General features: G+C 54.3%; 2 protein-coding genes across 5 annotated transcripts in view; one reads left to right on the forward strand and one right to left on the reverse strand.

The window, feature by feature from the left end:
- TMEM63C (transmembrane protein 63C) overlaps window positions 1-11,373 on the forward strand; it is a 32,353-nt gene extending 20,980 nt beyond the window's left edge. For all 4 annotated transcript variants that reach the window (XM_005520236.3, XM_014249723.2, XM_088058145.1 and 1 more), the window contains exons 6-24: window positions 1,720-1,757; window positions 2,177-2,319; window positions 2,627-2,678; window positions 3,121-3,229; window positions 3,649-3,722; window positions 3,827-3,907; window positions 4,044-4,164; window positions 4,282-4,415; window positions 4,635-4,757; window positions 5,321-5,474; window positions 6,003-6,109; window positions 6,904-6,990; window positions 7,512-7,577; window positions 7,708-7,870; window positions 8,099-8,204; window positions 8,405-8,572; window positions 8,854-8,969; window positions 9,125-9,196; window positions 9,272-11,373. In XM_005520236.3, the coding sequence (XP_005520293.2) occupies window positions 1,720-1,757; window positions 2,177-2,319; window positions 2,627-2,678; window positions 3,121-3,229; window positions 3,649-3,722; window positions 3,827-3,907; window positions 4,044-4,164; window positions 4,282-4,415; window positions 4,635-4,757; window positions 5,321-5,474; window positions 6,003-6,109; window positions 6,904-6,990; window positions 7,512-7,577; window positions 7,708-7,870; window positions 8,099-8,204; window positions 8,405-8,572; window positions 8,854-8,969; window positions 9,125-9,196; window positions 9,272-9,484 (2,127 nt within the window). In that variant the 3' untranslated portion in view covers window positions 9,485-11,373. The remainder of the gene's footprint in view (window positions 1-1,719; window positions 1,758-2,176; window positions 2,320-2,626; window positions 2,679-3,120; window positions 3,230-3,648; window positions 3,723-3,826; window positions 3,908-4,043; window positions 4,165-4,281; window positions 4,416-4,634; window positions 4,758-5,320; window positions 5,475-6,002; window positions 6,110-6,903; window positions 6,991-7,511; window positions 7,578-7,707; window positions 7,871-8,098; window positions 8,205-8,404; window positions 8,573-8,853; window positions 8,970-9,124; window positions 9,197-9,271) is intronic.
- Window positions 11,374-13,494: 2,121 nt separating this feature from the next.
- Window positions 13,495-20,024, reverse strand: NGB (neuroglobin). The gene is made up of 4 exons (XM_005520235.2): window positions 19,918-20,024; window positions 18,438-18,549; window positions 16,806-16,925; window positions 13,495-15,658 (listed from the first exon to the last, which is right to left on the reverse strand). The coding sequence occupies exons 1-4, from the start codon at window positions 20,022-20,024 to the stop codon at window positions 15,512-15,514; spliced, it is 486 nt and encodes a 161-aa protein (XP_005520292.1). The 3' UTR covers window positions 13,495-15,511.
- Window positions 20,025-21,555: the final 1,531 nt, after the last annotated feature.

Raw genomic sequence — 21,555 nt, forward strand, 5'->3', positions numbered from 1 at the left:
GGTTTTTGGAGGGTTTTTTGTCCTGGATCCTTTGAGGCATCTATTTTGAATGGCAGTTTGGAGGGGATGCTCCTGTTGGCAAGCGTCTCACAGCTGCATAGCTGTCCTTGCAGCTGTGGGGACCTGGTATGGTGCATGGCCACAGCCTGGCTGCTTGTCTGCAAGGATCTTTCCCACCCCTCAGGATAAAGTCCCCCATACCACATTTCCTCTTCTGCCAGCATGGTGGGGCTTTAAAGTAACTTTTTTTGTTTCTCTACCACAGCGGGCTTTGCTGGGAACAAACACAGACAGACACATTCTGCTGCCTCTTTCTATTTCTTTTTGGCAGCAAAAGCTCAAAAATCAGTCACTGGTACGACTATGAAAAAATGTCATGACTTATTAAAAAATGTAAGTAGGAAAGAGCAAAAGAAGCAAAATCCTTGCAGGTGGCAGGAGGCCTGTTTAAAGGCTCTATACCAGATGCTCTAGGCATTGTATGAAATGTATATTGCTCAACAAAAATAAGTGAGAAAGACTACAGGGAAAGCCAGCACACTAAAGAGCAGATTAAAGGGGATTATTAGAAGAAGACATCCTTTAAAAACTCAAACTGTTCACAAATGAGGAAAACCTCAACTCTGCCAGATTAGGTGTAAAATGCACTAAGAGGGGAGAAGAGCAGTTTTGAGGAGAAATTTGTAAAGAGCATAAAAAGCCCAGAATCAGAAAATCACAGAAAGAGTAGAGTTGAAAGGAACCAATATGGGCCATCTGGTCCAACCTCCTTGTTCAAGCAGAGTCATCCTACAGTACATGGCACAAGATTGTATCTTTAATATCTCCAGTGAAGGAGACTCCACAACCTCTCTGGGCAATCTGTTCCAGTGCATGGTGCTTTCTCCTAGTCCTCAGGCACCTTTCCTGATCTCCAGGACCTTTCAAAGATGATCATGAGCTTTCCTGCTATGGTGTGCACCGGCTCTCCCAGCAGTTGTGGATGCATCCTGTCAGGGCCCACGGACTTGTGGATGTCAAGTCTGCCTGGGTGTTTTCTAACCCAATCCTCCTTCACCAGGGGAAAGTCTGAAAACCCCTGTGTGTACACAGTGACAGGGAATAAGCTAGTTAGTGCACAAGAACTTAGGTTGTCTTGTAGGACTCTACAGCAGTGCCACCTTAGCACTTGATAGTGGTAAAGAATGTGCACTGAATGTTAGGAAATGTCATGGAAGGGGAAGAGGAGGGAGCTCTGGAAGCAGGAGCCTGAAACAGTTGGTTAGTGTTTGACCTCAGCTTCCTCTGCAAATCCTTCTGTGGCCAAGAATATGCACCTGACATCCATCAGGATGGTTGATGCTTGTAGAGAGACTTCTCTATCCCTTTATACCCCTGCCCCAGCAGACTTCTTGTTCCCACTCACAGAAATTCTCTTACCACTACTTTCAGGAAGGTCACATGGTCCCTCAGGGCTTTCACCACCTGGAAGAGAGGTTGTGCTCAGTTTCCCATCAGCTCTTTGGAGTGTGTTTTCCTTGCTTCTCCTGAGGCAGCTGCCTTTGCCACTGAGCTGAGCATTGCTAGGCTGCCTTGGGCACTGCTTCCATTTGCTCAACCCCCTAGCCATAGGCACTGCACCACCTCTGCATGTTTCCTCAGCATATGTTGTGACCCAGTCCCTCACCAGGGAGGTGGGGGTGGTTGCCCTTGTCTCATCCTAACTCTTTTTCCTTCTAGGGATTCTGTTCCTGGCTTCTTTCTATCTACCAGATGAAGTAAGTGTGTGTTCTTGGCATTATGGTCATGCCTCACTGCTGCCCACCCATGAGGAGCTGGTGCCCACAGGTGGTGGCCCATCACCAGGAGCTGCTGGGACCAGCAGCAGAGGAGAGCCTTCTTAAAACATCCACTCTGAAGAGAGCGGAGAGCTCACCTCTGCATTTCCTCCTGGCCCCTAGATCCTATCCCAAAGAAAAGGGCTTCAGCCTCTCCTGATAGGAACCAATCCTGTAATGAGATGGCAGCTGGAGGGCTGCTCGGGTCCCTCATTCCCTCTGTGCTGAAATCATTTGTGCCACAGTCAGGATGTGATGAATTGGTGTGGGTTGTGGGAGACTGGAGCAAGCCAGTGTCCCCATGGTGGGAAGTGGTGGGGAGGAACCACCAGCACTGACCCCCACCTGCCTCTCTCCAGGGATGAGGAGATTCAGAGCAAGTGTGGGATCGATGCCACCACCTACCTCTCCTTCCAGCGGCACCTCCTGGTCCTGCTGATGCTGGTTTGCGTGCTCTCCGTGGCTGTCATCCTGCCTGTCAACTTCTCAGGGGACCTCCTGGGTAGGTGCTTTGCTAGTCACAGGTTGACTCAGGAGTGCCATGCAAACTTCCAAGCCTTTGAGCAAGCACTGTGCCTCTGGGAAAGAAGGCAAAAAAACCTCTCTCTCAGAAGCCTCCATGAGAGCAGGAGCCCACCATCAGCTGGGTGACAGAGGAACATAAGAGGCTGGGAAATCAGGGCAGTGGGGACTTGGTGAGGACCTGGGAGATGGAAAAGAAGGGAGCAGACCAGAGCAAATAACTGCAATATGGACACGCACACTGCACTGGGTTCCCTTAACCTTCTGCTTTTTCTCTTCCTCTGCAGGACACAATCCCACCCACTTTGGCCGGACAACCATCGCAAACATCCCAACTCAGTAGGTGCTCCCACAGGCGGGGGGGCTGTGTGTGCTGCCGCTGTGGTGGGCACTGCTGGGAGCACCTAGGAACAGAGCTCAGCACAGTCCCGTGCTGGGGACAGGGACAGATCCACGTGAGCAGCACACTGCTCACAGTAACTCTCCTGTTTCTCTGTACTACGTGGGCAGAGTCAGGGCAGCCAACCCAGTGGCATTGCTCTTTGCAACCCACTGCTGGCAGAAGTGCTCTTGGGGATGTTGTGTGACCTCATTTCTGTGGTATCTCAGTCAACAGCCTGGGTGCTGCCCCTCTAGTTCCTGGGGTGAGTGTCTGACAGCTGGCACAGGAAGGTCCTGCTGGGTGGAAGGGGTGGCCACAGGTGAGATGCTGAGTGCCAGGCTCATCCCCATGCCACACGCTCACCACAGTGCTCATTGATCCCCACTTCATCTCTTCCAGAGACCGTCTCCTGTGGCTGCACAGCATCTTTGCCCTCCTCTATTTTATCTTCACCATCCTTTGCATGGCTCACCACTCTGTCCACCTAGAATACAGAGAGAATGAGAAGGTGAGAAACCACCCCTCCTCCAACCCTGCCTTGTTCAATGGACAACTTCTTGCTTTGCACAAGTGCTGATCCTGATGGGTACAGAGGTCTTTAGGAACAGCCTGGAACTGGGCTGGCAGGGAAAGGTATGCCTGATTTTGACAGGCTTCTGGATAAAGTGACAGCCTGGAGGCAAGTATCTCTCTCTTGCTGTCTTCCCTCTTGAGACTGAAGCTCTGCTGTATCCATCTGTCTGGGGTATGGCATTGTCAGGCTGTGCCCTCAGGGTTTGGGACTGGGCATTGAGGAGGTCTGTGCTTACTTGCCTCTGGGGTGGCAGCTGGTGCCCCAGCTCACTGCTGGGTGGACAGGGTGGCAGCGTTACATCCTGCAGATCCCTGCCCATCCTGCAGATCCCTTTGCCTCTTCTCTTTCCCCAGATCGCCCGGACACTGATGGTTACCCACATCCCCAAGGAGATCACAGACCCTTCACTTATCATCAAGCATTTCCAGTGAGTAGCCATGTGCCACAGCCTTGCTGGGTGAGTGGCAGACAGGTGGCAGGGACTGTCCCTGTCCCCTGGCTCCTGGTGCCACCATGCCCGTCTGCTTGCAGTGAGGCTTATCCCAGCTGCACCGTCACCAACGTCCAGTTCTGCTTTGACGTGCGCAAGCTGATGAAGCTGGATGCGGAGAGGTGAGTGCATGCACGTCCACGTTGCCTCTGTGGGAGGGTGTACTGCTCCTGCCCACCACATCAAGGCACCCAGTCCGGGTTTATGTCTGTACGTCTGGTGCTCCCCAAATGACTTTTGCTATTGGCATCCTGGCAGGCGCAAAGCAATGAAGGGGCGGCTTTACTTCACCACCAAGGCGCAGAAAGAGGGGAAGATCATGATCAAAACTCACCCCTGCGCCCGCATCTTCTGCTGCCACTTCTGTGGCTTTGATGAGGTAGGAGGGGCCTGGGCAGGGCTGCAGGCAGCACACCTGCGCTGTGGGCAAGGCAGAGCACAGCAGCTTGCCCCTGCCCCAGCCTGGTGCGCAGCACAGCCCTGGCTGCTCCCACAGGTGGATGCTGAGCAGTACTACGGGGAGCTGGAGGAGAAGCTCACAGATGAGTTCAATGCGGAGCGCAACCGCATCACACTCAAGCGGCTTGATGTGGCCTTCGTCACCTTCCAGGACGAGCGGATGACAGCTGTGTGAGTGGCCCTCATGCAATGGCCATGGGGATGTCCCTCCTGTTGGCCACCACTGCCATGGGCGGAACTGGGGCACCTTGCCAGCTTTTCCAACCAAAGCCTGGCAATGGGTCGGTCTCTTCTATGCCTCTGCCATCTGCGGAGTTGGCTGTCCTGTTAGGGCTGTGGGAAGGGTCTCACAAGAAGTGAGACCTGACCCCTGGCTCCCTCTTCCTGCAGGATTTTGAAGGACTACAGCCACATCCACTGCCGCAAGCACCCCCAGCAGTCCTCTGTCACCACTGTGGTCAAGTCACACCACTGGGGAGTTCGCTATGCCCCTGCACCCAGCGATATCATCTGGTGAACCCCCACGGCAGAAGGGAGGGAGGAAGGGGGAACAAGCAGACAAGGGGAAGCCCATGTCCATACCCATAAGGAGCCCATGTACATAGCTATAAGGAGCCTATGCCCATAGCTATAGGGAGCCCATATAGCTGTAGGGAACCTGTGTCTGTATCTGTAGGACACTTTCCTAGGGTGATGGGGGCTGAAAATCCCTCGTATTGCCATAGCAGAAGTCAGCAGGGGTGATTGTGGTGATCACCACAAGGGTGTCAGGGCCCAACCAGCTGAGACTGGGGGTGATTGCCAGACTGATTTCTCCAGCCTGATTCCAAAGCCTCCCAGTCATATGGACCTCCACTGTGGCTATTCTCTGGTCCAGGGGGCTCTGCATGTGACAGCAAAGCAGTTTGGGACGGGAAAAGGGCGAGCTCAGAACAAAGTCTGCCAAGATGGTTGGTGCAGATAGGAGGAGGCAGAGCTTCATGAAGCTATGATGGGAGGCCCAGGACACAGGGATTTTCCTCCTTATCATGTCCAATGTCCAAATGTCCTTATCATGTTGTGTTTTCCTCTTACAGGGAAAATTTATCAGTCCGTGGCACATCATGGTGGGTGCGATTCATTCTGCTTAATATCTGCCTGTTCGTCCTTCTCTTCTTCCTCACTACACCAGCCATCATTGTCAACACTATGGACATGTTCAATGTCACACACCCTGTGGAGAGTCTCAAGGTAATCCCTAACCCATGCCAGTTTCCAGGCTTATCTGTGATGGGGGGCGGGGGCACCAGCTCTACACTGTCCTAAGAAGATGAGCCATCACTAGGATGAGCTTTGATGAGAAACAAGGTCATTGATAAGGTCATGTCTCTGCTTGCTATCCATCCCCTTCTCCTTGTGTTTCCAGTGGCAGAGCCCTGGGGCAGCACCTGAGCTTTGGTGCTGGTGTCCATGGAGGCAGGCAGGTTTCTGTCCATTCAAGAATAAAGGTCTGGAAAGAGCTCAGGAGTTGCTACAAGCTGCCAGCAGCACAGCTCCTTCTTACTCATTGACCTATGAGCTTTTGGGTGAACACTGGGGCTCAGAACACGGCTGTGGTGCCTTTGGCTGGCTTCAAGTTCTTATCTCCTAGAACAAATACTCCTGCTCAGGGAGGGGATGCTCCAGCCCAGCTGCTGCATGCACCATCATGTTCTGTCTCCAGCATGGCTGTGCTCTGGTGGGTTGCTAAGGGGGTGTTCGGCATCTCTCTTCTTGCAGAACCCTATCATCACCCAGTTTTTCCCCACGCTGCTGCTCTGGGCCTTCTCAGTCTTCTTGCCCTTCCTTGTCTACTACTCAGCATTCTTCGAGTCTCACTGGACAAGGTAATGGGGCTGGCCCCCACAGACCCCAGGGCTGCCATAGATGGGAGGAACTGCAGTGGAAGGGGAACCCACCCTGCAGGGAGGCAGGCAGTGAGCAGTAGATCCCCACATTAGAGCAGAGCCCCCTGGGTGTTTCTCTCCATAGAAAGAGCCCCAAGGCCATGCTCAAAGCAGCCATTTGCTTCCCATAGTCCTGAACACTTCCAGGCTACTGACAAAGTCAGGTGGTTTTAAGATGGATCTGAAGAAGTTTGTAAGAGGGATGGTGTGATGGTGGACTGGAAGCAGCAGGGGCATCCCAGGCATGCTTCCAATCCTCCAAGGCAGAGGTATGGGTTCAGGATGCTTAAAGTAGAGGAAACTGCCCAGCTCCTACGATGTGCTCTCTCTGTCTTGACCTTCCATCAGCCCCAAGCCCTGTGCCTGGTCTGATAAATCTTTACAGGAGCTTTGTAACCACCTCCCTTCCTTTTTCTGGGGGAAACTGGAGGTCGTGGACTCATACTAGACACCCATCTGCCTCTTGTTGGGTGTCTATACCAAAAGGGATGGTAGGAGAGGGCAAAAATGAAGGAGGTGGGAGCTTTCACCACAGCAGATTCCTCATGGTGACACACCTTAGTCTTGGAGAGGCTTTGCAAGACTCCAGTGGATGCACAGATCAAATGCACACTATTTTGTGGGGCAGGGAGTAACTCCTTGGTGAAGAGCGAGACCAAGCCCAGCCCTTCACCCCACCTGCTGCTCTTTCCCAAAAAAGTGCAATGTTCTTTTCTTGTCTTCCCTCTCTGCAGGTCAAGTGAAAATCAGATCACCATGCACAAGTGCTTCTTCTTCCTGGTGTTCATGGTTATCATCCTGCCCTCTCTGGGTCTGAGCAGGTATGGACCACCCTGCCATGCTGCTGTCCCTGCTCATGAGCTGGCAGGATCACACCCAGGCCTCTCACCCTGGCAATCTAGCCCCATAGGGCTAAGATCCCATTGCCTCTGAAACACAGCAATCTTTGGGGAGGAAAACATTCTTTAGCAGTGCTGAGCCACTCACACATGGTCACAGATGGAAACCTTCCCTGCAGAGGAGTGGAGCAGAGCAGTTTACCAGGCTGCCACAGCTGGCCCAAGGGGGCTGGTGGCAGTGATCAGCTGCTGCTTGATTTCAGCATACCCCGAAATGACCTGGTCAGATATCTTCATAGCTCCAGCTCCAGCAATCCTGGCCATCCAAGAGGCAAGCACACACTCCACAGTGATCTTGTGTGGCTGTAGGAACTGTTCTGGCAGTGTAGGGTGCAGAAGGTCTTGCCACACACAGGACAGGGAAAAGCACATGCCTGCTGGGTGTCTCACATCACTCTGTAGCTCCCCCTCTGTCTGAGCTGCTCCTCTTCTGTTCCCTCCAGCCTGGACCTGTTTTTCCGCTGGCTCTTTGACACCCACTTCCTGGATGAGGCTGAAATCAAGTTCCAGTGAGTAGCAGGAAGCTCCCAAACTTCCCAGGCAAGCGGGAGCACCTGTTGTCCACAGCCAGCAGCTCTTGCAGCTCCTGCCTGAGCATCCTCTCACTCTCACTGTCTCACCTCTCTGTCCCTGGGGCAGATGTGTTTTCCTCCCAGACAATGGCGCCTTCTTTGTCAACTATGTGGTCACCTCCAGCCTGATTGGGACGGCCATGGAACTGCTGCGCATCCCAGGCCTCCTGGTCTATACTGCTCGCCTCTGCTTTGCCAAGTCTGAACCCGAGCGGCTCCATGTCAAGCGGGTACGTGGCTCTGGCCATCCGTGAGCCTTTGTGACGCCTAGCGCAGCAGAGATGCACTCATGGAAACTCAGGCTGTTGTGGTTCTGTGGGGATGCTTGGGGGGACTTCTTTAGGCCTCGTAGGAGCTAGTGGGGGTGAGGCAGTCCTGTGGGTGCAAAGGCAAGTGCAAAGGCAAGTGCAGGCTTTACAGTGACAGAGGCAGCAATGACACTGTTGGTTGTGCCCCAGAGCCAAGCATACCAGTTCCAGTTTGGACTAGAGTACGCCTGGACCTGCTGTATCTTCTCTGTTGTCATGACCTACAGCATCACCTGCCCCATCATCGTCCCCTTTGGTGAGTATGATCCCATGCCCATGGTCCCAGCCATGCCAAGAACAAGGCTGTCCCAGCCAACAGCAGCAGCATGGGAGTGCAGGCTTCCTGCATGGCATAGGAGGGCACCTTGGACATCGTCCTCAGGGCCTGCCCTGCTGTCCCTATGTCCTGGCTGTCCCCATTGCCCTCCACCCAAATGGCTTCTCTTGTCCCACCAGGATTGCTGTACATGCTGCTCAAGCACATGGTTGACCGGTACAACATCTACTACGTGTACATCCCCACCAAACTGAACCAGCGCCTCCACGTCGCCGCCATCAGCCAGGTCGTGGTGGCCCCCATCCTCTGCATGTTCTGGCTGCTCTTCTTCTCCGTCCTGCGCCTCGGTAGGGAGAGCTTGGGGCTATGCTCTGCCACTGCCAAGGGGTCCTGTCTGATGTTTGGGGGTGATGAGCCACTGGTGTCACCCTTGAATTAGGCATGGAGTGGAGGGTGGTAAGGGGCAAGGTGTTGTGAAAACCTGGCAGATGAAGGAGGTGTCAGCTTGTGTTTTGGGAAGAGGGTTGAGAATTTCTAAAACCCAAAGTAGGCACCAGCCTGGGGCTCAGCTGGATATGTAGCAGGTTCTTGGAGGCTTATATGCTGCCCCAGTGTCTCTGTGCTCTAGGTCCCACTCGGCCTGTCACCCTCTTCACCTTTGTGGTCCTCCTTTCCTGCATCATTTTCTCCTTCTTTGGCCTCTGCCTGAAGAAGCTGCAGCCACGGAAACCGTCTAGCTACCAGGTGGGCGCAGACAGCCACCTCCTGTTCCTTCATCATCCTGCATCCCAGTGCATCCCCTCCTTGCTTTCCATGGGGAGTCTGAGATGGCACCTGGCTGTCCCTAGCCAAAGCTGGTACCCCAAACCATGATTTCCTCATGGCTTACTTCTCCTTAGATGTCTGACCAGTCAGAGGGCGCATTCAATGACGTGGAGCGGAGCAGCGTTTCCTCCACTCCAAACTCCAATGTGAGTACCCCTCTGCAGCCCTGCTGTGGCCTCCTGCTCTGCTGGGTCCTGATGGCCCACTGCCCCCCGGGGCAGCTCTTTGTGGCCACTGTCCTGCAGGAGCCTGAGCTGAGCCTGACACCGGCAGCCTCTCCGGCACACCAGTCCTATGGCACCATGGGCAACCACCTGGAGCCAGCGGAGGATGGGGAGGATGGGGGGCTGCAGAGCTTCGAGACAGAGCTGGAGACAGTGGAGGGCGAGTACAGGAGCGGCCCCGTGATAGAGAGCCAGGCTCGCTACCAGTGAACATCCCCGCCACAGGCTGAGAACAGACTGTGCTGAGAGCAGAGAATGTGCCATGGGGCAGGAAGGAGCCTTCCCTGCACTGCTGGGGGCTACCTTGCCAATGGGGCAGGGGATGACAGGACTGACGTGAGGGAGACGCCATTGCATGGGCAGTGGCAGGAGGCTCGGATGGTCCCTCCCGCTGCCTACACTGGCTGAGCCCCCTAATGTGCCCCTGTTCCCATCTGCCTCATCCAGCACACAGTGGGGAAGAGGGGGTGCAGCAGTGTGGGGGGAGGGTCTCTCTGAGAGGCCATGCTTTTGGGGGCAGGAGGGAGGCCCTGACCCCTCTGAGAAGAGGGAGTAGCCCAGACAGCCTAGATGAATGTGCCTGCCACCACGCTGTCCTCTGGGTCCTCAGTGGCAGGGGATGGCCACCCCTAACCCTTGCATCTCACTCCATCCAGCCACTGCTCAGGCAGCTGTCCTGCTGGCTCCCCTGCTGCTGGCCTGCTGCCCCTGCTTTGCCCATTTTAGCAGGGACTGCTGACATGTGTGTGTTTTGGTGGAAAAGGTGAGTGTCCCTACATCTGCCAGCAGAGCCCCTACAGCCCTGCACCAAGGCAGGCATCAAATGCAAGCCCAGCTCTTCCTCAACCCCATCCTCCCATCTTGCTGCACAATGCCTGTGCCCTTGGGCTCTTGGAGAGAAGTAGGAGGGCAAGAGACAAGTGTGTTTAATGGCTTTGAGGACAGCTCCTTGTCACTCCTCTTCCCTGGCAGCACCCCATCATGCTCATGCTCTCACCAGGGTGATTATCTGCCCATGGGACCCAGAATAGCTCTGTCCTAATGCAACGGAACAGGGGGGGCAGGTGTAGGCTGGCAGGACCTGGACTTCCAGGTCCTCCTGGTCCACCACATCCTCTCTGCTCTTGTCCACAAGCTGCAGCTGTGGGATGCTCCCCCAGTAGCCACACTGCCTCTCAAGTGTGAGTCCTGCTGTGATTAGTGTTAATGTGCCATTACCTGCCCAGACAGCATCTCTAGAGTTTTCCAGCTCATCCAGAGCAGCTGTGGTGGCCCCTGGAGATGAGGGTTTATCCTCATCCTGCTCAGCTCCTCTCCCACCATAGCCCACCTGGCCATGCTGGCTCCTCACTCAGCCCTGCTTTGGCCTCAGGGCTGATTTTCCTGTCCCTGATTCTCCTGCTAGCTTCAGAGCAACTAGAGTTGCACCGTCCCAGGGCAGTGCAGGGAAGGAACAGAGGAACGTGAAGCTCTGCCAGCACCAGGGCTGCTGGCATGGGAAGTGCTGTTGTGCAAAGGCAGGTGCTCAGCCATGGCACTGGTTAGCATTAGAAGTGCCACTGGAGGAGGGACAGTGTGCCAGTTCTGGGCTGGACGGGAGGTTAAAAGGCAGCCCAGCAGTGAGAGCATCAATGGGGCCCTTAGGACATTCCTGTGGGGCTAGTGGGTCTCAGCTCAGCCGGCTGGCAGTCCCATGGCCCCCATCCCACCCACGCTCCTGCATGCTGGGGTGGTGGCTGCAGCACACTAGTCACAAAGTGGTTGCCTCGGGGGAGCCTTGAGCTCAGATGCACCCTTCCAATCCCAAAAAGTTCCCTGGGGGGTTTGTGGCCTCCTGCCCAGGTACCCCCATGGCTGCCCACAGCTCAGCTGCTCCCCTCACTGCCTGCTCCAGAGGCAGCCCCAGGCAGGGCACGGGGATGCTGGTGGCCTCTCTGAGGGTAGAAGCAAGTGCCTGCTAGTGGCACTGTGTCCTCAGGAGCTCGGGCTGCTGGTCTGATTGCCCTTGGCTGCCCCACTGTAGGAATGTGCCAGAGGTCTGTACCTTCTCGTGATTTATTGCTATGACCGTGCCTTGAATAAAATGACTTCACCCAGCTGCTGCCTGTTGTCATCACACCCATGCGTCTTTCCTGGCACCAGTTTAGGGGCAACCCTTGCCACTGGAGCAGTTTCCCACCTGTGGCCTGCTTTTGACCCTGTCTGGGTATGTCCTGCAGAAGCTTCAGTGGTAAGGAGACTGCTTGGACATACCCCCACCTCTAGACTGCCCACTATGATCCCCATAAAAACAAACCCCAACAAGTGGGCAGAAGCAGCAAAGTTTCAGGAGTGGAAGAGCACCTCACTGTGTCTCAGGCACAGCCCTTGGCACCATCCTTCCATTGGGGATGAGTTGCAGTCCTGAGACAGTTGTACACCTTTTTTGCCCACCTTCTGTCAGCAGTCAGCTGCCAGAGAGCTGGCTCAGAGCACCACCAAACGTGCAGATGTTGCTTGAAGGTAGCAGGATGGTAGCCTGGAGCTCTGGGACTGCAGCAAGGGTTGGGGCAGGAGGAACCCATCCCATCTGAAGATGGAGCAGATGTTTCCAAAGCTGAACTACTCACCAGCAAGTCCCAGGGAAGGGGGTAAACACCACTTTGGAAGTCCTAGATTTTGAGAGAACAGTGCTCTTTTCTGGCCTCCTCCCTCCCAAAATACACACTATTTTTACCTGAATTACTACTTGAACGATTTGCCTCTGGTTTCAGCAGGTTCCTCCTGCTTGCTCCTCCACAGCTTCCCAGGGGTGAGCCCTGCCACTCTGGTTTATGGCACAGGGCAGAAGGCATGGGGAGGGCTTCCCTTTGGGTGGAAACCTGGAAAATTTAAAACCCAGCGCTATGCTCCTACAGAGGCCCCCTGTGGTTTGTAATGAGTGGTAAAGAGAGTTAACACAGGGCATTGTTGTGCCAGGGAGATGGGCAGGAGCTCTGGCTGTGAGCAAGGGTTGGAATTGCCCCCGGTGGCAGCTTTCCTAGCCCTCACAGTGGGCAGCTCATCATGGCCTGGTGAGGGGGTGTCAGCCCCATCCCACTGCACCTCTGCCTGGAAAGCCACTCAGGAGCTTGCTCCCTGGTTGCAGCCTGCACAGGCAGCATCCCTCACAGCCAGGGCCCAGCAATCCCATGGAGTCTCCCACTGTGCCAGCTGGTGGCAGGCAGTGACAGGAGCATCCCCTCCGGGCAGCAGCCACAGCAAAGGGGCAGTGCGTGGGAGCTGTGGCAAACCTCCCTGCTGGCACAGGCAGTCAAAGACGGGAGTGCCGCTGGAGGCTGCCATGCTGGCCCTTCCCTGCTGTGCCAGGTTTGGGCTCCCACCACCAGTCCTGAGGTCAGGACGAGCTGGAAAACTTATTTTATCAATTACCCAAAGGGAGTATTTCTTTGCATCCAGATCTCTGTTGCTCTCCTTGCCCTTCACAGCCCATCATACATTGCCTTATGGAACAAACCCATCCTAAACCAGCAACATGACTCTCCCAGGATGTTTTCCCTTCTCACCTGTTATGCGGCTGGGTTTTCCAGCCTTTGGGACATGCTATTACAAACCTTTAGCTGGCTTCCCCACTCCAGGCACCATTCTTCAGCATCAAGTGCCCAACTCTCACAGGGCTGGAACCCATCATATCAAAGCTAGAACATGCTAGAAGACAGAACTTCCTGCATCCTCACCAGCTGCTCCCTGGGCAGGGCTGCTGGAATGACTCCATAATCCAGCTGGCTGGATGATGCACTGTGGAGCCAGACAAGACTTCATTATGAGGCCATGCTCTGCTGCTGCAGATGACCAGCAGCAGGTGACCAGGTGAGCCAATGCTGTCTCAAAAAACAAAAGCATCAGCTGAACAACAGAAAAGGGATTTTTAGGCTGATTGCTCAAAATTCTGATTCCATTAGAGATTACTATACTTGAAGGGTCTGAGCAATCAATAGCTGGGTGTCTCTGTTAGCCCCTCCACTGCTCACCCATTCAATCACCAGGCACAAAAGCTCCCAACACATTTTGCTGGTGGATGCCCTCTCATATCAGTCAAGCTGCACTACACAAGTGCTCCAAGTGACCAATATCTTCAAGCTAGAATCAACAAGAAACCAGTAAACCCCTCTCTGTCATCCTTTTTTTCTGGTCTCCTTGGGCCTTTTATATTAAAATAAACACAAGGCATCAAAAATGTCTAAGACTCACTGTTGTTTTTTAATAAACAGTACAGCTGGGTATAAGAGGCACACAGACTAGTTCAGTTCTCTTGGGAGTTACACGAAATGTGGCACAGAAGAACAGAAGTCAAGGAGCTGGGAAAGCTAGAGGGAGCAGGGATTGTTTGGGCAGTAACACCCACACCCCACCCATCACACAGCTGCCTACTTGTCACATGGAGCCAGAAGGTGTCCCACTCCCACGATGCTGAAGGCATGATGCCCCATAACAGGGTTGCAAAGAGGACATCCCCATTCCTGAACCCTCCCGCCCCATACAGTGCCATCAAAGCTAGTGACTCATCCCAGCCCCAGCTGCTCCATCCCTCACTGCTGGGTACAAGGATGGGGAGACTTCACCTGACCCAGCTGATGGAGAGAGCCAGGGCACACCACCACACTGCAGAGGCAGAACATGGTCCCATGGTGAGGACAAGGAACATGGGGATGTTCACTGCCTGTTTGACAACACCTATTAGCTTGCCTCCCAAACACAACTGGAGGGCTTTTTGCTTGCTGGAAGCCCATGGCTCCCATCAGGCCTGGTGGCAGGGCACTAGAGACACATCTCACAGGGCACCCCATCATCCCTTCCATGGCATGGGCCTAGGAGACCTCAGCCTTCTCCTGCGCCAGAGCGGAGGGCATCTGAGAACAGGAGGAATGTGTCTTCAGAACAGGACCATCTCAGACCTCAACACTAGGCTCCTCCTGTCCTGAAGAAGCAAAAAAAAAGGGTGCTGCCTGTAATTGAATAATTTCTCCATGTCCTTGCTCTGGTGCTAGTAGTGGCTAGAAACATGGTTCTATTTGTTCCACAGTGACTTCCCCATGAAGATGAACTCTCCTCAAAGTGCTCAAGTTCAGTCCCTTCACAGAGCCCTCAGGTGCTGCCTCTCAGCAGTTTTCTGGGATTTCTTCTAGCAGATGCTATCTCCTCATTCCTGTGAGGGTGAGGAACTCTGCAGATGGGCACCGCGAGCAGCTGGGAAGTGCTCCAGATTCTGACAGCAGCAGAGAGATTCCAGCTATGCATCCTCTGGCCAAGAGCCAGAATTTCTGGAAGCTGTTGCTATGACACAATTGCAACCTTCATTTTTATTTTAAGACATCTTTTCCTTGGATTTGCTTTATTTTCCTTAACACAAAGCAGTAAACAGACATTGCTACTGCTGCTGTTGTTGCTGCTGCATTTCAGACGGCTCCAAGGCCAAATCAACACAAAGCCTTTCAGCTGGCAGCCCAACCCTGCCAAAAGTAGTCTCACCTTGGGATGAATGTGACACCACTGCCTGAAACATCCATAGGAAGCCTACTGGGCTGTGGCCAAGCTGACACGGGGGAAAGCCAGGGTTTCCATCTAGGTCAGAGGCAAGGCAGAAGAAAGCACCAGGGTTAATTATCTGGTAGTGATATATTGACGAAGGGAGAGGGGGGAAAACTCTCTGCAAGGTTTGAGAACAGCCACATGATGTGACCAGCTTTGCTCTCTTGCTGCCTTTTGACCTGCATGGAGCCAAATCTGTCACACAGAGACAGGTACAGCAGCACAGGAGGACCAAGCAGTGTCAGACACAGCAGGTAAAGCAAAGCAAATAGGATTTCGGGCAAATAAGCCCAAGAGGCCTATGCCAGCTGTCACCTACAGGGTGGGTAGCAAGAGGAGGGCAGATGAGCAAGCTAAACCCAGACTAAAACCCAGAGTAGGTACATGGGTGTTGGTATTCCTGAAGGAACCTGGGGCAGGGTGGCATACCTGTGCTGTGGCACTGCCAGGCTCTGCTGCAGGGACATGCCCTGCCAGCCCTTAGCAAAGGCAGAGACACACATGTTGGAGCAGGGTGGAACCACATGAGAGCCCCACAGCATGTGTGAGTGGCAGAGACAGCCACAGGCTGGTGCACACAGAAAGACAGAGGTGGGGAGAGGCAGCAAGTGTGGTGTGAGACTCCCTGTGCCCAGGACAGCCGGGTGGTCAGGGATAGGCTGGCAGGATCTAGTCCCCTTCTGGGAGGGTCTCCCAGCCACGTTGCATGGCTTTCACCACAGCATTGTAGAGTTTGCTCCAAGCTTCCTGCACCTCTGGGCTGAAGGCAGCACCAAGGCATTTCTCCAGCATGTACAGCAAGGACTCGCCAACAGTCTGCAAACCAAACAAGGAGGTGTCAAGCTCAGCACCAGAGGATGACATTCAGTCTCTTTTCTCAATTCACCACCTTTTTTGACTTCTCCAAGTGCAGGGCATCTGCTCGTCTTCCACCAACAGAGTACCAGGCCCCTCTAGTCCCTGGCTTATCAAAGGGGGCCCAGAACCAGCCCATGTCATCTTCTTCCCCTGCCCTATGCTGGCCCTCACCATGGATGAGTGCAGAGTGGAATTCAGGGAAGACAGGCTGACACTGCACAAGTAACAGCAGGGGAGATGTACACATCCAATTTCTGTGGCTCCCAGGTGCAGGTCCCTATCCCTTGGCATAGCAGTGGAGCAGCAGAGCTGAGCAATGCTCTAATGTCAGGAGAGTGGATCAGACTCCACGCTGGATGCTTAGGGCATGTCTCAGTGCCTCTCAGGCTTCTCCAGAAGGCACTGCTCCTCACAGAGCTGCGAGCAGCCCCAGGCAGGAGCACTCCCACACTGAGTGCAGGGCTGGTGGGGACCACCCCCACAAACAGAAGGGACCCTGCTCCCTCTGAAGAGGACAAAAGCTAACAATATCAGGAATGAGCCATGTGTGGGTTAGAAAGCTTTTCTTCGACCCACCCTTCCCCACCGCATTTTTGTTCATGACTGATAGCAGGAGAGTGATCAAGGGTTTAATATGGAAGATGCTTGGGTGTTACTGGCATGGAAAAAGCAGGGGCTGAGGTTCAGCAACTCCATCCCAGTGCAGACACAGAGAGCTGAATGCTCCCTTCTCCAGGCATGGTGAGGGTTGCCCAGAGCATCAGATGCAAAGGACCCAGGGCTAAGGCTGAGCCTGTAGCCCTGTGGCACAGGAGAGACTGCTTTAGTGTCCTAAGCCACAGTCTCCTTCAAACAGTGCAAATGCTTGTCTCCCATCTATCCTTTCTGCATGGGCTTACTGGGCAAGGTCAGAAAACAAGGGGAGCTCAAAGGTTTCCCTCACTGGGGCAGTGTCACTACACTGGTATCAGCACCTTGGACAGGCTGCCCTGAGCCATCAGCTTTCTCTCCAGACAGCTGAACCCAGAGGAAGGAGGAGGACAGTGAGGGTTGCAGACAGGGGTGAGCAAACACAGCCACAGCGAGACGAGAGAGAACACCTCACCGAGAAAGACTCAACCTTCACACCAACTGCCTGGTGCTTCTTGCCAAGGTTGCAGAGGTACTCTTCCAGGCAGGACAAGTTCTCCAGGTGGCTCACAGCAGCATCAATCACCAGCATCACCTAGGGCAGGAGCAGAAAGGCAGAATTACATTAACAGAAAGGTTCAGCTTCACTCCCAGAGGAAACCAAGTGTCTGACCCTCTACCTCACCCTTGTCAGCCTGACCCCCTCCCAGCCCAGATGCCCTCTGAGCTTTCCTTTGCTGTCCTGTGATCCATGTGTCTCATGAGTGGGGCTGGCAGCAGCACACACCACATCCTCCCATGGGACACTACCAGAGGTGCACAGCAAGCAGCACTGCTGACCACCCTGTCACTCAGAGGGACACAGCCTACAGCAGAGCAGCTGCAGGTTGAGATCTAATGCTGATGCAGTCATTACAACTCCTAGGACCCCAGGAAAACTGCATGGGAGCCCCACAAGTTGCCAGGACTAGAGTTTCCAATGCCAAAATGGTGCAATTATGAATAAGGCCACCCCAATTCTAAGATCAGCCAAGGTATTTTGAAGAGATGGGATGGAGAGTACAGCCAGGTCTCTTGACCTGGTCTGGTCAACCACATACCATAGCCTCCCAGGAGCATTAAGAGTCAAATGGAAACAGGACGGAAAAGATTTAATGAAGGATAAAGGGAACAGACACAACAAATTAGAAGAAGATATTAAAGCCAGGGCATGGTTATCTTGGCAAAGCCGAGAGGTGATAGAATTGTGCTCTGTAATTTCAACAGGCAATTTATCTCCAACAAGAGCAAAGAACTATTTCAGCTCAAGGCAATAATCTTAACTTTGCCAATAAAGAGAGGCTGGAAAATAACGAAAAGCTTGCAGCTATCAGAGGAGCTCAGTCCTGAAACAGCCTTTTAACAAGGAATAAAGACAGGCAAGCAAAGAACCAAACTGGTTTAAAGATGGAGCCAGGCAGCTTATGAAGGCATCTGCAAGCCAAGGCTGTGCTTTGTCCCGGTGTGGCTTCTCTTCAGGGCTCAGCAAAGGGTCTCTGCTGCACCAGGTGTAATGTGCATGCATGAGCCTCTCCTCAGCATTGCTCCTTTCTCTGCCTGGGGGGAGAGCTGTACTGCAGCACTCCCTCAGAGGCTCTCTGAGAGGTGCTGTGGGCCTTCTGGCTCTGCAGCTGCACCAACAACCTCTCCACACCAGTGGGCCCAGGGTAGCCTGGCCCACTGCACAGCTCTGTGCCACCTCCTGGTCAGTGTGTGGCCAAGCAGAGAGCTTCAGTCCTCATCTGGACACAGGTGAGCTCCCTGAGGCACCTCTACAGTAGGAGAAGGATTCTTTCAGTTTTCACAGAAAGCAATCCACTCTCAGATGAGGGCATGGCAATCAGCACGGTGCCTCTTAGCCACCATAACCTGCCTTCTCATCCTCTCCCCACTGTTGTAGGACACTTTGTCCTGGCCTTCTGCTGCACGAGTAACCACCTGCAGTTACCATCTCAGGAGAAGACTTCCCATGCGTTCCGTGGTCAGATACACCACAGTCCCAAATCATTGCCTAAGTTTCTTCCTCCATGGAGGCTGTGCTCCAGCCATGACACAGCCCCTCTCTCACCTTCCTGATGTGATCCAGGAACTCAGGGGCGGAGAGGCACTCCTGAGGGCTTGCAAACTGCTTGCAGTTGTATTGGAAAAGGGGCAGCAGGTCAGGATCCAAGTCAAACAGCCTGCAACAGCAAGAAAGAACACCCCATCTTCTCACTTCTTCAGCTTTATATAAAGTCCCACCCACCTCATCAGCAGCACACCCACAGCTCATTTCTGCCTCCCTTCCCACCTACTGATCTCTCCACATCTGTAAAAGATCCAAAAGTTCTGAAAAGTTTTAGTTTGGGGCAATCCAGATTACCTGAAGACAGAATCCTTTGTGTTTCTCTAACACATAACCCTAGCCCTTGGATACATATTTATGGCACCTGAGAACTAGTCCCAGCCCTCCGGAGTTTCCCCCAGCCTGGCACTTCTCCTCAAAGTCTCAACTGTTGTCTCAACTATTCCCATTCCCACTTTTTGATCCCCTTGAATCCAAAAGCTCCCAAATCAGGGAAGGCCTCCAAGCTCCAGCAGCCACGTGGACCAAGGGGAGCATGTACAAACTCAGCTGATGCCCCACTCCCTGACACCATCACCAGTTGCCATTTCCTCTCCCCCTGCCCCATCCTCCCTTGTCAGTGTATGTCAGGCACATACGGGACTCAATAGCAGCCACCCAGATAGATAAAACAGGCCACTGGTAATTCAGGCAAGATAATCTCTCTTCTCCTCATCCTGTGCATAAACTACTGCACCCCTCTCCCCTACATTGTTCTCACTGCTCTACTCCTGTTCTGGGAGATTTGGATCCCTCTCGTTCCAGAAGCTGCTCATCAGCTGCTCATCTGGCCATTTTAAACGACTTTTCATTGATCTTTCCTTTTTTCCCCTTCACATGATTGATACATTAGTGTGCTGAGGACAGGCAAGAAGCTGGATATCAGCCATTCCACCCGGCACACCATTTCCTCTGCCCTGCGACTGAATCCCTCCCTGGCGGCCAGGTCCGTGCCCGGGGCTGCACAGCGCTCCCCGATCAGGGAATGATCGGGCGGCTCCTTCCCCGCCCTGCCCGGAGCCGACGGACACGCAGCCCTTCCGAGGGCAGAAGTCGCGGTGACAAGGCAGGGGATCAGCGGGCAGGAACGCACAAAACCTGCCCGCCGCTTCTCTCTCACTCTCCGTCTCCGCGCGGCAAAGTTCTCACTCGCCAAGGAAGGGGAAGGCAGGGCGGCGGAGCGAGCCCAGCCCTGCCCCACGCCGCTGCCCCACGGCACCGGCGGCTCGGCGGCGGAGCGGCTTCGGCTCCCCGCGGACCGCCAGCCACGGGAGGGGAGAGAGGCCAGGGGAGCGGAGCCGGCCAGGAGCCATGGCCAGGGCTCAGGCACAGGGTTCAAGCACAGGCGAGCGTTTCTCTCGAAGAAGCGGAGCCCGTCCAATCCCTCCCGCGCGGGTCGGTGCGGGCCGGGGCCGGCTGCCGGTGGCCGCATCGCGCCGCTCACCTGCTGAAGAGGACGAGGCCGTGCTGCACGGGGCTGCCGCTCAGCCGCTGCCAGCTCTCCCGGATCAGCGCTCGCTGCCCGCCGGACAGCTGCATCCCGCTCTCCATGGCGGGGCCGGGGGCCCTGCCCCTCGCCGCCCGTGGCGAGGCGCTGGTGCCGCGGCTCCGCGGGCCGAGGGGCCGGCGAGCTGTGGCCGCCCGCCCCTCGCTGGCCGGGGGAGCTCCGGAGCTGCCCCCGCGCCCCCCGGGCTCCCGCCCCCGCGGCCCCGCCGCAGCCGCGCTCCGCCCGCCCGCACCGCCGAGCCGCCGCTCCACCCGCCGCTGCCCCGGCCGGGGAAGGAACAGCTCCGCCAGCGTTTCCCACTCGGGAGAAGGAAGGAAGGAGGAATGGAAGGAAGGAAAAAGGAATTCGAAATGCCCAAACTTCCCTATCCCGCGCCTGCGGGGCAGAGCAGAAAGTTCAGCTGGTTCACGGTTGACATTTTCCGTCGTCCTGATTTTACAAGTGAAGCAGCAGAACAGAGCCGTGCCAGCGAGGAAAGACCACCGGGACCTGGCCACCTTCCCTCACCATCAGCACAGTTCCCTCTGAGTGTAACTTTGCTTGGGAGGGCCTCAGCGATGCTCCACAGCATCCTCCTCTTGTTCTTGGCCACTTCCACTGAGACTCTGGATGCCACGCAGCCACCTGCTAACTCCACAGGTAGATGCAGTCTAGACACTGCAAGGTACGTGTCTAATTTAAGGCTAATTATGCCAGCTGAAGCAGGCAAAGTTGTTAATAACAGATGAGAAGATGTGACATCTTTGTCAAATGTGTTCAGGATGCACAGATTCTCTTGGCTGTTCTGACACTGCTTAATTTGGCCCCAGGATTTACGCAGCACAGAGGAAACAAAGCAAGAAAAGGCAAATGAGGTCTCAAGCAGTATAAGGGAAGTCAGGAAAGTTAAGGTTTTCAGAAGGACAAGAGCAATACAAAAGTGCAGCTGTTACTGAAACCATCACAGTCTGCTCCAAAATAACAATTGTGCTGATCTTATTACAAATTCTGTTTCTGTACATCAGACTTATTTCTGGTAATCAGGAGAAAAGACACCGACCCATCCCAGGGGCAATTGACTCAGTGCAGGCAGAAAGGAGGCTCTTGTGGTAGAATTGAAATCATTCCCTGGGAGGAGACAAGTTCAAAGGCTCAGTGTTATGTTCTCAGCCCCAGCTCATCTCCCAGGGGCCTCTCTCCTATAGAGCTGGAGTGACAGCACTGACTGCAGTGACAGCAGGAAGCCACCCGAGATGGCTCTGCAAGTGCCATAACAAATTACCTGTTTTCTCAGGATTTTGAGACCTCCCGTTCTCAGCCCAGACCAGACAAGATGCTGCATAGGAAAAGCTCCACATGCATTAAAGAAAGCTGAAGAACCCTGTCCTAAAGTCGGGCACTTGAAGAAAGAGTCCAACAAACTAAAAAAAATAAATAAATAAAATCGAACTGCCAGATGGGACTAAGGAGTCAGATGACACAGCATCTTAACTGTGTGGTTTCCAAAGGCATATTCACACTGAGGGCTGATGATAAGTCACAGCCATGATAACTGCTGAAGCAGCAAGGAGCCTGAAAGGGCAGCTGGGAGAGCAG

Source organism: Pseudopodoces humilis, chromosome 7, assembly GCF_049639895.1.
Source record: "Pseudopodoces humilis isolate 2021_Gansu_Grassland_sample_001 chromosome 7, ASM4963989v1, whole genome shotgun sequence".
Taxonomy (NCBI): Eukaryota; Metazoa; Chordata; class Aves; order Passeriformes; family Paridae; genus Pseudopodoces; species Pseudopodoces humilis.